The sequence below is a fragment of the Manihot esculenta genome, chromosome 8 (assembly GCF_001659605.2).
Source record: "Manihot esculenta cultivar AM560-2 chromosome 8, M.esculenta_v8, whole genome shotgun sequence".
NCBI classification, from domain to species: Eukaryota; Viridiplantae; Streptophyta; class Magnoliopsida; order Malpighiales; family Euphorbiaceae; genus Manihot; species Manihot esculenta.
The window spans coordinates 38,173,437-38,190,963 of NC_035168.2; the positions used below are offsets into that span (position 1 = coordinate 38,173,437).

Consider the following 17,527-nt stretch of genomic DNA (forward strand, 5'->3'; position numbering starts at 1 on the left):
ACGGACCCTCCCAGGTCGGTGCTAGCTTACCAGCTGCCGCCCTTTTTCCTGTGGCTTCCAGGTTTCTTAAGGCCAGGTCTCCCACTTTCAAGCTTCTTTCTCTGACCTTTTGGTTGCAGTATCGTGCTGCCCGTTGTTGATAGGCGGCAGTTCGGATTTGAGCTTCTTCCCTGATTTCCTCAAGGGCATCCAGGTTGCTTCTTAGCTTGTCATCGTTAGTGCTCTCACTAGCAAATTGGACTCGAAGAGTATGAATCTGCAACTCAATTGGGACTACGGCCTCTGTACCATAAGCAAGTGCAAAGGGCGTTTCTTTAGTGGGTGCTCTAGGGGTGGTTCGGAGTGCCCACAGGATGCTGTTGAGCTCTTCTGCCCAATTTGCCTTTGCCCCATCTAGCCGCTTTTTTAATCCTTGTAGGATGGCTCTGTTGGTGATCTCTGTTTGGCCGTTAGTTTGAGGATGAGCCACAGAGGAGAATTTATGCCAGATACCCATGTTCGTTGTGAAAGCTCTGAAGGTGTTGCTATCAAACTGTCTGCCATTATCTAAAATAAGCACTCTGGGTACACCAAATCTGCAGATGATATGCCCCCACACAAAATCTATCATCTTTCGAGCTGTGATTGTGGCTATTGCTTCTGCCTCTGGCCATTTTGAGAAGTACTCTACAGCCACCACTACAAATTTCCTCTGCCCCGTGGTTTTGGGGAAAGGTCCCAGGATGTCAATTCCCCATTGTGAGAAAGGCCATGGACTGGATATGTTGGCTTGAGGAGTGGCTGGAGTTTTGATGGCATTGGCAAATCTCTGGCATACGTCGCACCTTCGGACGAACTCTTCTGCTTCTCTTTTAATAGTGGGCCAATAATACCCTTGCCTGAATACTTTATTAGCTAATGTCCCTCCTCCCTCGTGGGCTCCACACATGCCTCTATGTATTTCTTCCATCACCTTCGTAGCCTCTTCCGGGCTCACGCATCGGAGCCACGGACTAGACTTTCCTTTTCTGTATAAGGTCCCCCTTATCGCTTGGTAGTTAGCGGCACGAGCTGCTATTTTTTTGGCTTCATCTTTATCCTCGGGGAGTTTACCTTTCTCCAGGTATTCTAAGTAAGGGGTCATCCAAGTCGGGTTCTGTTCCACCTGCAATATCGCGTTAGTTTTATTAAAAGCAGGTATATGGACATGTTGTATGTACACTTCATCGGGAAGCTGTTCCAATTCTTCTTTGGATAATCGGCTAAGCAGGTCTGCTTCCTCATTTTCTTCTCGGGGTATTCTTTGAAATCTGATGGTTACTCCTCGACTTGTGAGCTCGGCTTCTAAAGTTTTTACCTTAGCCAGGTAATTCTGCATAATGGGGTCTCTAGCCTGATACATTCCTGTTACTTGGTTGATCACCAGCTGAGAGTCGCTGTTTATCTCGAGATCGGTTACTCCCACTTCCAGTGCCACTAACATCCCATTTATCAAGGCTTCATATTCTGCCACATTATTCGAGGCTTTGAACTCTAGACGTAAGGCGTAACATACCTTAAAATCCTCTGGCCCCTTAAGCATTATTCCAGCACCACTGCCCTCAGTGCCTGATGCTCCGTCTACATACAACTTCCAGTTAAATTCTGGATGAGGCTCCCCCTCACGTTCCTTTCCTGCTATCCCTGAGGATGATCCTCTCTGCTCCCCGTTGAATGTACATTCTACTATGAAGTCAGCTAAGGCTTGAGATTTTATAGTTGTCCTAGGTCGATACTCTAGACAGTAAGGGCTGATCTCTACGGACCAAGCCAACATCCGACCTGAAGTTTTCGGCCTGCGTAGAATCTTCTTTAAGGGTTGGTCTGTCATCACAACTCCTTAGTGGCCTTCCAAATAAACTTTGAATTTCCGGACTGCTAGTAATAGGGCGTAAGCCATTTTTTCAATGTTCGAATATCTGACCTCGGTATCTCTGAGTACCTTGCTGACGTAAAAAACGGGTTTCTGCTCCCCTTCCTCCACCCTTACTAACACTGCGCTGACTGCTTGTTCTGAGGCTGCCAAGTATATCAGGAGTTCTTCTCATTTCATAGGACTACTGAGCACGTGGGGCGAGCTAAGATATTCCTTAAGCTCTGCGAAGGCTTTTTGGCAGTCTTCTGTCCATTCAAAGTTTGGCACCTTCCTCAATTTTTTGAAAAATGGTAAGCATTTTTCTGCTGACCTTGACATGAATCGGTTGAGTGCTACTACTCTTCCGGTTAGTCTTTGGACGTCCCTTACACAGGTCGGCTCTGGCATTTTCAATATGGCTTCTACCTTCTCCGGGTTAGGCTCGATGCCTTTTTCGCTCTCCATGAATCCCAAGAATTTTCCTCCTCTAATAAAGAAAGCACATTTTGCTGGGTTCAACTTCATTCTGTACTGGTTTAATACCCCGAATACCTCCCTCAAGTCTGCTACGTGCTGCTGGAAATTTGGGCTTTTGATCACCATATCATCTACATATACTTCTACATTTCTGCCAATCTGGTTTTTGAAGATTTTATTCATCAATCTTTGGTAAGTTGCCCCGGCATTTCTCAATCCGAATGGCATAGCTCTGTAGCAATAAGTTCCATCTTCAGTTATAAACGAGGTTTTTTCCTCATCCGACCTTTCCATTGGGATTTGATGATAACCAGACATAGCATCCAAAGAAGACATATAATCGAAACCGGTCGTAGAGTCGACCATTTTATTAATATCAGGAAGTGGATAACAATCTTTAGGGCATGCCTTATTTAGGTCAGTAAAATCTATGCACATCCTATATTTGCCATTGGCTTTTTTGACTAATACAGGATTTGCTAGCCACTGTGGGTACATAACTTCCCTAATAAAGCCTGCCTCCTCGAGTTTCTGCACCTCCTCCCTGGTGGCCTGCTGCTTCTCTCTTCCTACTACTCTCTTCTTCTGCTTTACTGGCTTGGCTTCGGGGAGTACATTCAGTTTGTGTGTCATTACTTTAGGGTCAATTCCAGGCATGTCGAAGGGCTTCCAGGCGAAACTAGACACATGACCTCGGATCAGGGCCATGACTTCAGCTTTTTGTTCTTCAGTGAGGCTGGCGTTGAGACTGAAGACCTTTTCTGTGTCTGCTTCTGATAAAGGGAAGATCTCCAGCTCCCCCACCGGCTCTATCCTGGCCTCTGTTTTCTCATCCCGAACCTCTAGAACTTCTGAGTCAAGGGCTTTTCCAGTGGAGCTTGGTTCTGCTACTGTGGCTAAGTATACTGCTCTTGCCTCTTCCTGGCTGCCCCGGACTATTCCCACCCCTTCTTCTGTTGGAAATTTAAGCGCCAAATACCTGATACTGGTGACAGCTTCGAAGTTGAACAGCGCAGGCCTCCCCAGGATCACATTATAGCTCAACGGAAGTTTGACCACTAAGAATACCTCGTGGTGAGTGCGAGTCCTGGGTGCTTCACCTAAGGTGAGAGCCAGCTTCACCTAAGGTGAGAGCCAGCTTCACCTTCCCTTCTACGAGCACTGGTACTCCTCCGATTCCCTTGATTGGTGCTTGGTCTCGGACTAACTATTCTTCCGAAATTCCCATCTGCTGAAAAACCCGGTATGACAGCAAGTTGACTTTACTCCCGTCATCCACTAAGACCTTCTTTACCCGATAATTATGAATGACGGCTTCAATGACAAGCGCGTCATCATGGGGCATCTGTATACCCTGAGCATCTTCTGAAGAGAAGGTGATGGTCATGGGAGACTGGTCAACGATTTGCATGACCTCAGTACTGCTGCTATCTCCCTCCCGATTTCTCTTCTTCCCCCGGCGGCCCATCCGACCTCCCGTTCCTCCAACAATCATGTTGATGGTCCCACTGGATCCATCGTTCACTGGTCCAGTTCCTGTTCTCCTCGGCATCTGAACTGCCGGACTGGATTGAGGCCTTTGTCCCACTGATTTCTTCACAAAGTTCTTTAGGTGCCCCCTCTTTATCAACCTCTCGATCTCTACTATCAACTGGAAGCAGTTGTTGGTATCGTGGCCATGCGTCCGATGATATTGACAATACTTGTCAGGATTCCATTGGTCTGCTTCCGACTTCATAGGTTTGGGCCACTGGAGAAACTCCTTATCCTGGACAGCCATGAGCACCTCGGCTCTGGACGCATTTAGTGGAGTCGGCTTCTCAGGGACCCAAGGGGGAGGCAATCTTGACTCATGGACCCGTGGAGGGGGAGGCCTTTGATCCCGTCGCTCCCAGGCCTGCTTGTACGGCTCGGCCCTCTTGCCGTGTTTCTTTTCATGTTTCTTCGGCCTCCTTTCTTCTGAGGCTTTCTCTTTTCCTGTCATCCCTTTGGCAAATCGGCTTGTTACTAAGGCGTCATCCTGCCTTATATACTTCTCCACTCTCTTCATCAGCTCGGCCAGGGAGGTTGGAGGCTTCCTGCTTAAGGAACCGAAGAACTCAGCAGAGGTCGTTCCCTTTTGCATGGCCTCTACCGCCCTTCCTTCATCGAGTTCGAGAATCTGCAGGGCCTCCGTATTAAAACGAGCGACATACTCTCTGAGTGATTCGCCCCCCCTCTGTCTTACTGTCTCCAAGTAGCTCGTCTTCCTCTCTGCTAGCACCCTGGCTATGAATCGACTAATGAAGCGAATGGCTAGGTCTCCGAAACTTCTGATACTTCCGGCCTCAAGGCTGTTGAACCACGCCCGTGCTGGTCCCGAGAGCGTCGTTGGAAATACTTTACACATTAAGGCATCTGACAGAGTTTGCAACTCCATGAAGGTCTTATAGTTCATGACGTGCTCCCTTGGGTTACCGGTCCCATCATAAGCCGCCATTGATGGCATCATAAACTTCTTAGGAACAGTCTCTTGCTGCACCCACTTTGAGAAAGGGGAAGAAGTAGGCAAAGAGGTTTGGCTTTGGTCTTTCTTACCTAGCTCGACTAAGAGCTGTTCTCTCAATCTCTTCAACTTTTGGTCCACCTTCTCGTCTTCTGGGCTGGGTTTTTTCTCCAGGTGGTACTCCTCCTCCTCTACTTCAGTTCCCGTCCACCCGTTTGTTTCGGCGGAATAGTTATCCACCTCCTCATTTTCTATCATCTCTCTCGCCCTCCTCGCATGGATTTGGGCCTCCAGTCCTTCCTTTTCCCCGGCTCTTCTTCCTCTTTCTCCAGTATCGCGGCTGCTGGTTTGAAGACGGTCAGGTGCAGGTCGGGGGTCATTGGTCTGAGGTTCCTCTACAACCGGGAGCGCATTTACTAGGGTGCTGAGGCCTCTTTGTTGCATTATCTGCCCCAACCAGTGGGCGGTGTTTTGTAACTGGAAAACCATGTTTTGAAGATCCTGGTTAGACAGGGTAACAGTGGGAGTATTCCCTGCCAAACTTGGCGAGGGATTAAGAGGAACAGGCGTTTGGTTGTTTAATGTCATAGGACTAGAAAAGGAGAATTGTTGCCCCTCTTGGGCAGAGCTTAGGTCATTTGGGACGTTAAGGTTACTCTCCTGGTGATTAGCCATCGTGGATCTCAGTGGGTTTTGTTAAGAGTGAACACTCCGGTGATGAAAAGATCTCCGTCGTTTCCCACAGACGGCGCCAATTGATGATCTGAGATCCAGTAGAATAGGGTTTTACAAGGATTTTTGTGTTGAAGAATAAAGCTTGGTCCATCTCTCTAGAGGGGTATCCCTTTTATCCTTTCTTTCTGCTTGCTGGTGACGTACAACGGCTCTCCTATGATTGGGCCACGCGTCTCTGCCATACAGATATGGGCGTACGAGGATATCAGGCGCCTGCTCCATGCGTAACAGCCCCTGATTCTCCCCCGTGCGTACGCTCGAGCGGATCTGCCAGGCTGTATGACGAGTCTCGTTCTGGATTCTGGGCTGGGCCGAGAGCTGGGCTGGACGCTGAACCCATGAGGAGAAGGAATCTGTGGGGAGGTTATACGGGCTGGGCCGATCTCGATTAGGAAGAATCTGTTGGAGTCCGGCCTCAGGGGTCTGATGATCCGGGCCTGTTTTACTTGAGAGGGCGTGCGGGCCTTCCTTTCATGGGCCATGGCCGTAATCTGGGCCCAGGATTAGGATAGGGAAATCCAGCAGTCATCAAGATCAGATACCAATTGTTTATATATATATATATATATATATATATCACGTATTAATTGGGTGTTTCATCTCTTCATGGTCCACGTAAATCTTTTCCTTGTTTATTAAACTAGCACAAAATGGTGAAACAAGACAAAACTTCACAAAGGGAGCTAATCCAGGTTGACTTGGTTTCGTTGTTTTGGGTCTCTCCTTTTCGAAGCAAAACCCTTTTTAGTGAAATTTCATATTCTAAGACTAAGAAATAGGTTTTGTAATAAGGAACAAGTAATTGGTTGTTTTGGGAAGCTTAGTGTTTTGAGTATTCCTAGTAACTAGCTTGTTTTTATATTTGTAATTTACTTGCATTTCAATCTGGTTGTGTTCATCTCTATTTTTGGAGGCTCTTTCGGTAGGATGTAGTGGGATTGATGGCCATCCATCTCCTCCCATTCCTCTATCTGTTATTAATAAATTATTTTTCTATTTTTATATATATATTATCAATTTAATTATTATTTTAAATATAATTTTATAATAATTACTATTCAACATTTATTAATGTGATTTTTCAAATACGAGATTAATTGATTCATTAATTTCGCAATTATATATATATATAATGTCTGTGTGTTCTAGAAAGTACAGGTTGGAGGGCATATGAAAATGGAAAAATCTTTATAGAAAGGCAAGAACAACCAACAAATCCTGGAAATTTGGGTTTGATAATTGGAGGAACGTCCCATCCAGTACTCAATTTCCATCAAGTTTCAAAGTCCTTGCCATCTTAGAGTCAGCGGAAGATTATATTAATCTTCTAATTATAATCTAAGGATCTCTGAATCCAACCACATTACATTTTAGGTGTAACTAATTTGTAGTTAATTAGTCTAACTCATCAAATCTTTGAACTTTTCTTCTCAATCCAACGATCCTTTATCCTAATACAATGTTTTGATTTCGGTTATTTTCATGGTAAGGATCACTTTTTCGAAATAAATTTCAAATCAAAGTGATTTTGATCTAGATTGATATTTTATATACTATAAGATGTAATTTTATAAGATAATAAGTTTATAACATGTATTATTTATTTAGTTTTTAGTGTAAAGAAAATTTAAGGGAAGAATATGAATTTTTCAAAAAAAGAAAATTATATTTTGAATAAGGTTGGTTTTAGTTAAAATCACTGATTCAAACTAATGATTCTGCGTCAATTTCATTCATTTTCCAGAAAGAAGAGACCAAATGATCAGCTTCTATGTTCTGATTTTAACTAAATAATTCATAAATTAGATATTTTTATTATTTATAATTTCTCATCATATTGCAAAATTTGGTGGTGGAAGCGGACATGGAGAGTGTATGATTAATTAAGTTAAAGTTTTAAATATTTTTATTTAAATATTAACAATCTTTTACACATATATATTATATATTAATAAAAATTTTGAATATTTTATATAACTATTAAAATTTTTAAATATAAATTAATTTTAAATTTGAAAATTATTAAATTAAGATCTATAAAATTAAATAAATTAAAGTATTTTCGGATGATAATAATTTATTTTAAAACGAATTCAAATAATTTTCGTGTGATTGTTCGTCAATGCAAAATTTATAATAAAAATGATGGAGAAAAAGAGAGGAGGGACATAGAACATGACAATATTTAGATTAATATTATTAATTTTTTTATATTTTTTTATATTTAAAATACTCAAAAATTTTAGTCAATACTAAAACATTTTTTTGATAAAAAGATTTGGAGCACTTGGGAATGATTAGATGTATATGCATATCCTTGGAGAAGAATTCCTTGATTGATGAAATTTAAAAAAGAAAATAACATTACCTACTACTTGGAAAATCTTTCATCAGCCTGTAGAGATTTTCACCTATAAATACTCATATATTCATGCAAGATTTTTCACACCATCAGCTCCCACAACTAAAGCCTAGAGAAATTAAAGTAGTCATAAAATGAAGGCCTTTCATTTCCTTGCCTTATTGGCTTTGGCTTTCTCTTTAGCCTCTGCTTATGACCCTAGCCCTCTCCAGGACTTCTGCGTTGCAATTCCTGAACCTAAGAATGCTGGTATCTCTATAAGCTTAGCTTTCAGTTTTTTCTTTCTGCTTTCTTTCATTGACATCTTTTTTCTTATTTTGTTGAATGCATGGTCATCAATGGTGATACTGACAATAACCTTTATGAATTAATTAATGCAGTGTTCGTCAATGGAAAGTTCTGCAAGAACCCAAACCTTACTGTAGCTAATGATTTCTCATTCTCGGGACTCAATATTCCAGCAAATACACAAAATCGAGTTGGATCAAATGTTACCCTCTTGAATGTTGATAGAATACCAGGACTTAATACTCTTGGTATTTCACTTGCTCGGATAGACTATGCACCCAATGGTGGCTTGAACCCTCCTCACACTCACCCTCGTGCTACAGAGATCCTCGTAGTTGTGGAAGGCACCCTTTATGTTGGCTTTGTCACATCCAACCCTAATCGTTTTATCTCCAAAGTCTTATACCCAGGAGATGTGTTTGTATTTCCAATCGGTCTCATTCATTTCCAGTTTAATATTGCAAAAACGCATGCAGTTGCGTTTGCAGGTCTAAGCAGCCAAAACCCAGGTGTCATTACCATAGCAAATGCAATCTTCGGACCTAATCCACCCATTAATCCTGATGTTCTCGCTAAAGCTTTCCAGCTGGATAAGAATGTCGTGGAAAATCTTCAGAAGCTGTTTAAGAATAATGCATGAAAGATCTAGCAGAATTAGTCAATGTTTGCTTACTGTTTAAGAATGGTGTTTGGTTATGTTTCCTTCAGTGTGGCCAATAATTGAGCTTGCATATCCTAATTCAATAAAGATGTTTTTTGTGGCGTTTATATATATTAATTAAATAAAGATATATTTTTATTAATTTTTTTGTTGCTTTTCCTATATAGATTCATTTCGATTTTAATATTGTATTTCACTTTATGTATATATGTATTTTAATCCTTGATATATATCATGTCCCTCTAACACTTAGAGAAAAAAAAAATAACAGTGTAATATAAATTGAATAAAAAAATCTTAAATTTAGTTGTTTCGCTTTCATTTGATGACTTTTGCCTTTTTCATTTGTTTATTTGAAATATAACTAAAAATTGAAAACAAATTATTTAAATACTTTCTTTTATCACTCAAATTACTAAAAATAACAAAAACAATGAAAATCAAGAAAAATTTGAAATTAAATGTATATTTAAAATTTATGAAATAATATATAAAATATAAAGTCCTTTACGATTAGAATATGTGTATAGAATATGTGTCTGTGCTAAAAATAACAAAAACAATAAAAATCAAGAAAAGTTTGAAATTTAATGTGTATTTAAAACTCCTAAAATAACATATAAAACATAAAGTCCCATACTATTAGAATATGAGTATGTAGTCCGACTAATTAAATATGGACAATTAAAAAGAATCGATTTTAATAAAAATTAAGTAGGTCATTTGATCCGATCAAAGAACAAACATAAATTTTCATTACGATATTCGGCTATATTAGTTCATAACAAAATCATAAATACATGTATTAAATATCATGTCAACGTGACACAGATAAATAGATAGAAAATGAATTAATTGACTCTACATTTATTAATCAATTATCTACCATCAATAAACCGCTTGACACATCGGCTAAAAAGGCATTTTTGTCTCATCTAATAATCTAACTTACATTTTTTTTATTTTTCTTAAATCTTTAACCTATTCGAACCAATATATAAATCTATTAACTTTTCAACCACCAATCCCAATCTATTGATCCTCGCTTAATCGGATCCTTACTCAAGCATCACCATTCGATATATCTTCCGAATCTTAGTTCATCACACTATATTTAAAAAAAAAAAAATATTGATTTTAAATATTAGAAATATCATGTGTCAATCATAAAGGGAAAGTATCATACTTTTTTTTTTTTTTTTTTCAATGGGAAAGGTACCATACTCATTTATTATAATGTAACATAAAACACTGACTCAAGCTAAAGTATGAGAGACTGATTTGCAAATTGCTTTATAAACATATTTGCAAAAATATACTATTAATGTTAGCAAATTCTGCAACATATACAGTTTACTGTATGTATTTACACTCTTCACTAATGAAAAGAAAGTTTTTTTCTTAAATTTTGGAGGATGTAATTCATACTTTCTAAATAAGCATACACACCCTAGTGCTTTGAATAATTTCCCTCTAAAAAGCAAAGCTACACTATGTCCTTATTTCAATAGATAAAAGAAAAAATGAATATTTTTATATATTTAACTTCGGCTGAAATTTAAACTCAAACATCTTAAATTATATATATAAAAAAAAAAAATTCAATACCATTAAACTAAAACTCATTATTAAATGATAATTATAATAATAATGATATAAATTTAATCTCATATAAAATCAATTAAATTTATAAGTTAAATTTATGGCTTCTTATGGCTTTTGAAGAAACGCGATATGGTGGCCTTTAACTTGTAGGTGTCGATCCAAAGTAAGTTAAGAGTCCTAATCAAGATATGCAAATCTGACAAAGTGTAAACCCGAATAAAAGCAAACCTTTTGCCTCCTTTGTTTAGTTTCCTTGCAACATAGACATTGAAAATTCTGACAAACTTGGAAGCAATCTTATGCAAGAAAGCTGCATCACACTTGAGAGGGAACTTTTCCAGGTAAATACTAAGATTTGATGAAGAGGAAGTGGGATTGAGGTGATGTTCGGCAGGAAGATGGATGGTTTGGGCAAAAGGGGTTGGGATGGGGTGTGCATGTTCATTCTTATATAGAGTACCCTTTATCGATTGGATTTCGGAGCCTCAGCATACAGGCTTAACTAATGCTCCAGCTTCTCCTCGAAGATCTTCATCGCCGGCTGATTGCTCCCGTAATTGAATGCAGTTTCTCTGCAAGTAGTTCATGGTGCCAAAAATAATAATTTAGCTAGCATGCCCTAGATGTCTCCATCTACTGGACAGCATGCATCATGGTTATTGCAGCATCTTTCACCGGTAAGAATGGCTATAGCTGCCCTACGGATAAGAGGAGTCCAACAAAATTAAAGCTCCACAAAATCTGAAATAAGAAGTTGGAGAAAAATCCAAGAGGTGAAAGCTTTTTCTCTCTGGAAATACAGGAAATATGTAGATCCTTATACAATGATTAATCCACCATTATCGCCTTATTAATTATAAATACTCATCTGTTGGTGCAAGATTTTTCACATCTTCAGCTCAACAACTAAAGCCTAGAGAAAGTAGTCATAAGATGAAGGCATGTCATTTCCTTATCTTGTTGGCTTTAGCCTTGCTTTCTCTTTTGCAACTTCAGAAACTGTTTGAGAGTGCATAAAACAATTAGACATTGCGGTTCCTTAGTGCCTCGGATGGGGCTCTATCTCGTCTCAACATGAGTAGTTATAGGTGAAAAGTGTGAGAAGCCTTGCATGTAAAGATGAGTATTTATAGGTGAAATTCTCTGAATTATTCAATTGTTATCCCTTGCGCACAATCAGCTGATGAAGTAGTCTAATGTCTCCAAGAGTCTTGAGTCTTGACTTGTAATGCAATATGCAATTCAAAACAAAAGTATGAATCACTATCTACAAAAATATGTATAGAGAAATTAACTAAAGCTGCACACAACAAAATAAAATCATTTCTTTATTTAATTAATACTCATGGCAATACAGGGAATGTAAACACCATTACAATTAAATGATTTTGTAATTATTTTACGCATGCCTCTCTAATCAATTACTATCCCAGAACAACTTCTGAAGAGAGGTGACAACATTCTTGTCTAATTGGAAAGCCTTAGCTAGAACATCAGGATTAATGGATGGATTAGACCCGAATACTGCATTTGCTATAGTGATAACTCCAGGGTTTTGGCTGCTTAGCCCAGCAAAAGCGACTGCATTTGTCTTTCCAACATTAAACTGGAAATGAATGAGACCGATTGGGAACACAAAGACATCTCCTGGATATAAGACTTTAGTGATAAGGCGATTAGGATTGGATGTGACAAAGCCAACATAAAGCGTGCCTTCGATGACTACTAGGATTTCTGTGGCACGAGGGTGAGTGTGAGGAGGATTTAAGCCGCCATTGGGTGCAAAGTCTAACCGAGCGAGAGAAATACCAAGAGTATTAAGTCCTGGTATTCTATCAACATTCAAGAGGGTGACATTTGATCTAACTCTATTTTCAGTATTTCCAGGAATATTGAGTCCAGAGAAGGAGAAATCATCAGCTACAGTGAGATTTGGATTCTTGCAGAACTTCCCATTGACAAACACTGCATTAAAGAATCTCTCAATATCAAGCATCTATCAAAGCAAGAAAGGATTTCAAAATATTAAATAAGAAAAAACAAAAACAAGGTTATAAATACCAGCATTCTTGGGATCATTCATTGCCACGCAGAAGTCCTGGAGAGGGCTAGGATCATAGGCTGAGGCCATGGAGAAAGCCAAAGCCAAGACTAATACTGCAGAAGCTGCAAGGAATCGACTTCCTTCCATTTTGTTTTTTTTCTTAAGTTGGGAAGACTATCTTTAATTAGCTTATGTGATATGAATGCAAAGTGTGAGAAGCCTTGCATGTAAAGATGAGTATTTATGGGTGAAATTCTCTGAATTATTCAATTTTTATCCCTTGCACACAATCAGTTGATGGAGTAGTCGTTCATTGTTTTCTTGTTTCTTAATGTTCCAACAATGAATCATTCTTTCTTTTGATGGAAATGGTCATCTTTCTTTTGTTTCTCTTAATGTTTGAATTAATCTTCAGTATCTTGGATTAGTTCTACGCTAGGCCACAATTTTAACACACTAAGTAAAACTTTTCTCCTTCTGGGTTAAAAAGAAATGTAGATTAATATAAATCTGTAAATGACTTGCACTAATTTTCTGCAATATTTATTTTTTCCATTTATTAAATGGATATATATATATCTATGACTAAATGGTTCAAACATCATCTTTATCTCATTTGAGAATCGACATGTGTATATGTGGTATTAGTTGTATATATGGTTGGAATGCTTAGGAAAATTCAGACAGTCTAATTAATTAATGGACTAATTAAAAGATATAGATAGGATGAATAAACAAATGATACTGCATGGATTTTAAACAATTTATACCATCAAAATAAATATTTATATCTGAATTTATGATAAAATATCTTACGAATTTAACTTTAAATATTTATTATTTAATACTTAGTAATTAAATAGTTTATAATAGCCGCAGTCTATATTATGCATTTGTTGCTTAATTCCAAGTTTAATTATAGCTGATTCTATGTATCATTTACCTGCCCATTACCAAATTACGTATAAAATATTAATAGAATATATGAATTCGTTATAATTTGACAAATTAATCTTTGAAACAAGACCAAGTAAAAAAAATTAATATCCGCTTGCTTATTGTACTTAGTCATGAGAAGAAGTCATAATGAAAACAATGGATTTTTTTTTATTTTTTTTTATTTTTTTATTTGTAGAATAAGGCTATTCTGTGATCATGTCTCCACGGGTAACCACTAAATAAGTCTCCGATTGGATCATACGTAAATTTAAAAAATAAATTTTTAGCAGCCATTAGTCATAAGACTATGCTATTATATTATATTTATTAATTATTATAATAAGCAGAGTTAGATACTTAAAAATTTTCAAATCATTTTATTTCAAGAATAGCAATTAATATTTCTTGTAAACAATTTTTAGCAGTACAAATTCTCAAACCCTAACTCTCCATTAAACCAAAAAACAGAGTAATAAGAAAAATAAATTAAAAAATATATACTTTATCAAATAAATGGGAAAATTTTGATTTCATAAAATGGGATGTTATACTATATACGTTCTCATACAATCACTGGAATAAGGCCATCTTTTATTATGTCTCCATGGAGGACTTGTTCATATGTAGTTTTAGCAGCCATCAAATTTCATCACTCTCCCTTATTATATTGTACATACCTAATATTATTGCTAGATTAAAAAATAATTTTTTAGCAGCCAGCAAATTCCTTGTAAACAATTTAGCTGTGCAAATTCCCAAACCCTAACTCTCCATTAAACCAAAAAACAAAATAAATAAAACTATAGGAGGTGAAAATGAAAACTTCAAAACTTGAACGATTTGAAGCGGTCCAAGTTTACATTGAAAATTAATTCAAAAGGAGGAATGGTTAGATGTATATGCTTACATTTATAGAATAATTCGTGGTTTGGTGAAATAAAAAACAGCTAACCCTTGAGAATACCTGAGAGAGCTTTACCTATAAATACTCATCCGTTGCAGCAACATTTTTCAGACCTTCAGCTCAACAACAAAAGGCTAGAGAAATCAAGCAGTCCTAAAATGAAGGCCTTTCATTTCCTTGTCTTATTAGCTTTGGCTGTGGCTTTCTCTTTTGCCTCCGCCTTTGACCCTAGCCCTCTCCAGGACTTCTGTGTTGCAATTCCTGAACCTAAGAATGCTGGTATACATCACAATATTAATCTTTTTTCTTATTTTGTTATTTTCATGTCTAATGGATACTGATACTAACTTTTTATGTATTAATGCAGTGTTTGTTAATGGGAAGTTCTGCAAGAATCCAAATCTCACTGTAGCTGGTGATTTCTCTATTTCGGGACTCAATATTCCTGCATTTACAGGAAACCGAGTTGGATCAAATGTCACCCTCGTAAACGTTGACAAAATACCAGGACTTAATACTCTTGGTATTTCTCTCGCTCGCTTAGACTTTGCTCCTAATGGTGGCTTAAACCCTCCCCACACTCACCCTCGTGCCACAGAGATCCTTGTAGTTGTGGAGGGCACCCTTTATGTTGGCTTTGTCACATCCAACCCCAATCGTTTGTTCACCAAAGTCTTATACCCCGGAGATGTTTTTGTATTTCCAATTGGTCTCATCCACTTCCAGTTTAACATTGCAAAGACGAATGCAGTTGCCTTTGCTGGTCTAAGCAGCCAAAACCCAGGCGTCATCACCATAGCAAATGCAGTCTTTGGGCCTAATCCACCCATTAATCCAGATGTTCTTGCTAAGGCCTTCCAATTGGACAATTATGCTGTGGAAAAATTGCAGAAACTATTTGCCAATGCCTAAAACAATCATTTAAAGTCAATGGTGCTCATTATTTTAAAATAATGTTTAGTTACATTTCATGCATTTGTCTCTAATAATTGAGCAAGCATATACTAGTTATATGCAAATGTATGCATTCTTGGTGTTCTTATAATAATTTAATAAAGAGACTTTTGGTGTGCCTTCTCTATATGTTCATTTCGGATCCGTATTTGAAATATGGGCTGAAACACTTGAAAAGAAAAATAATAATAAAAGAGAAAGAAATATTGAATCAATACTAACAATTGAATCAGAGTATCTAAGACTCAAAAGATTCCTTCCACTCTTATTTAAGTTTAGCCTGTTTTGTTTGTCTGGTTGAGATTGCTAAAAAGAGAAGAAAAACTTGAGATTACAAAACGTTTTTCATCTACTATTAATTCAATTATCAGCAGCCTAAATGTTCTTCCTATAGTGGTGTCTAGGGAATTTCTGGTCCTAATGGCTCCGTTGCCTAGTCAGTCTTTACCGAATCTCTAGCCTGCTATTGTTGGATTGGGTTACTGCGGCATCACATCCCTGGATTTGGCACCTTTTCCACATCATCTGCATCCTTATTTTGGGTTGGCTTAGCTAGGGTTTGGTTTAAAAGTAGAGCTGTTATGTTTGATTATTTCCTGATGCTTTTTTTTTGTGGTATATTTGAGCAATTGAGTTGCCCTGCAATGTGGGATTGTCTGTTCTTGGTACATAGATCTGATCTTTCCAAGTTTTTCAACTACCATGCATACTTGTCCTAGATTAGATATATTTGTAAGGTTGATGATATATTTCCAAGTTTTTTTTTTATTTCCTAAATGTTCATTAATAAAATTTCACGTCCTTATGTATAAACATATACACATTCAACATCAACTTTTTTTAAAAAAAAAAAAAGTAGAGAAAACATTAATTCTGTGCAACCATATTATTTCATATGATTCAAAAGAATCTAATAAGTGTTCTCATGCATAAATTACTTCACACCTTCCAATTAAACAGATAATCTTGTTTTCAATGGATTTATGCTAAAATTAATCATAGATGAGAGCTTTTAAGCTTTTTTAATGTACTTATCATATTATGGTTCATTATAACTTTTTTTACTGGTTCGTAATAATAAAATACCTTGAGTTAAAGAATGTAACTATACAAATTGGGTAATTCGTGCACGTCACTCCTTTTCCATGGTTGCTCCTTCTTATCGCATCAACATCTTTTTCTATTTGATTTTTCGTCGTGTGGCTTTTAGATACAACTGGTGATTCTTGAGTCTTTTCACCCCTCTCTTTCTTTTTATTTTTCTTATTGTTTGGCTATTAGCTTTTTTTGGTTTGCCACGTGGATCTCAATAAGTTTGGTTTGGAAACTCCAGCGATCGGATAGTCTCATTCGTTGCAGACAGCGCCACATGATGTAAGGGAGATCTAGGGGGTGTCCATATGTGAACACCTGGTAGTGGTTCAATCCAATAGGTTGACTGTTGATCCAGCCTCCAGGATTGGTTCTGTTGAGTCCTTCCACACTTGATCTTGTGGGAGGGGATCTGTAAGACAGACAAGATGATTAGGGGTCCACTGGGAATGCCCCCAGTGGAGACCCTCCGAAGCTCAGGTTAGATTGTTAATATAGAGAGGAAATAAAAGTAAATGAAGTAATAAAATATTTTCAAGAAATCTCCAAAGGACCTTTATTTTGAGGATATTTCTGTGAGTATATGTGAAGAATATTAACTCCTTTTGGGCCTTGGCTCCTAGAGAAAAGAGAGCCTCTATCTGGCGGGGTTCCTCAGTTGATATATCAAAGAGAGAGTCCACTTTAAGAGAACTTTTTGTTTTAGGGAGAGTCAATTTACCGAAGCTTGAGAGAGAAAGATGGTCTCTTCCTTATAGCCTCTTGTGGCAAGGTGGGTTTTGGGATATTTATATCCCGATTTCCTGCTTTATGTTCTACCGGATTGGATGGTGACATGGTGCGGCAGGTATGTAAGCCAGCTGGCAGACAACTGATTAATGCTAAGCCATTGAGCCCATATTTTTTGGCAGGTATGTTAGGTGGATGAGCAGTCTTTCTGCACACTTATTTAATATCTCGGAATGGGCTAAAGAGGGGTCGATTATCGCATGGAAATTGGTTGACTTACTCTAGTTTTATCAGGTGATGCCCAGTCTGCACGATCTTCATTGGGATCGATGGTCTTTACATTTGTTTCTAATATGTGGTAGGAGCAATGAAAAGGTCG

At 37.8% G+C, this 17,527-nt stretch overlaps 3 protein-coding genes across 3 annotated transcripts; 2 read left to right on the forward strand and 1 right to left on the reverse strand.

Moving 5' to 3' along the window:
• The first annotated feature begins 8,023 nt into the window (after positions 1–8,023).
• On the forward strand, positions 8,024–8,988 carry LOC110620171 (germin-like protein subfamily 1 member 13). Its single transcript, XM_021763789.2, has 2 exons — positions 8,024–8,181; positions 8,313–8,988. Exons 1-2 carry the CDS (start codon positions 8,067–8,069, stop codon positions 8,858–8,860), a joined length of 663 nt encoding a protein of 220 aa, XP_021619481.1. The 5' UTR covers positions 8,024–8,066; the 3' UTR covers positions 8,861–8,988.
• Positions 8,989–11,794: 2,806 nt separating this feature from the next.
• Positions 11,795–12,727, reverse strand: LOC110620169 (germin-like protein subfamily 1 member 7). Its single transcript, XM_021763786.2, has 2 exons — positions 12,548–12,727; positions 11,795–12,451 (listed from the first exon to the last, which is right to left on the reverse strand). The coding sequence occupies exons 1-2, from the start codon at positions 12,675–12,677 to the stop codon at positions 11,904–11,906; spliced, it is 678 nt and encodes a 225-aa protein (XP_021619478.1). The 5' UTR covers positions 12,678–12,727; the 3' UTR covers positions 11,795–11,903.
• A 1,765-nt stretch (positions 12,728–14,492) lies between these two features.
• On the forward strand, positions 14,493–15,452 carry LOC110620170 (germin-like protein subfamily 1 member 17). Its single transcript, XM_021763787.2, has 2 exons — positions 14,493–14,652; positions 14,741–15,452. The coding sequence occupies exons 1-2, from the start codon at positions 14,532–14,534 to the stop codon at positions 15,283–15,285; spliced, it is 666 nt and encodes a 221-aa protein (XP_021619479.1). The 5' UTR covers positions 14,493–14,531; the 3' UTR covers positions 15,286–15,452.
• The last annotated feature ends 2,075 nt before the right edge of the window (positions 15,453–17,527 follow it).

Excerpts from the sequence above, each read along its gene's own strand:
- LOC110620171 (XM_021763789.2), top strand. The coding sequence starts at position 8,067 with ATGAAGGCCTTTCATTTCCTTGCCTTATTGGCTTTGGCTTTCTCTTTA. Across the intron at positions 8,182-8,312 it reads TCCTGAACCTAAGAATGCTG|TGTTCGTCAATGGAAAGTTC; the intron begins GTATCTCTATAA and ends TAATTAATGCAG.
- LOC110620169 (XM_021763786.2), bottom strand. The coding sequence starts at position 12,677 with ATGGAAGGAAGTCGATTCCTTGCAGCTTCTGCAGTATTAGTCTTGGCT. Across the intron at positions 12,452-12,547 it reads GAATGATCCCAAGAATGCTG|TGTTTGTCAATGGGAAGTTC; the intron begins GTATTTATAACC and ends TCTTTAATGCAG.
- LOC110620170 (XM_021763787.2), top strand. The coding sequence starts at position 14,532 with ATGAAGGCCTTTCATTTCCTTGTCTTATTAGCTTTGGCTGTGGCTTTC. Across the intron at positions 14,653-14,740 it reads TCCTGAACCTAAGAATGCTG|TGTTTGTTAATGGGAAGTTC; the intron begins GTATACATCACA and ends GTATTAATGCAG.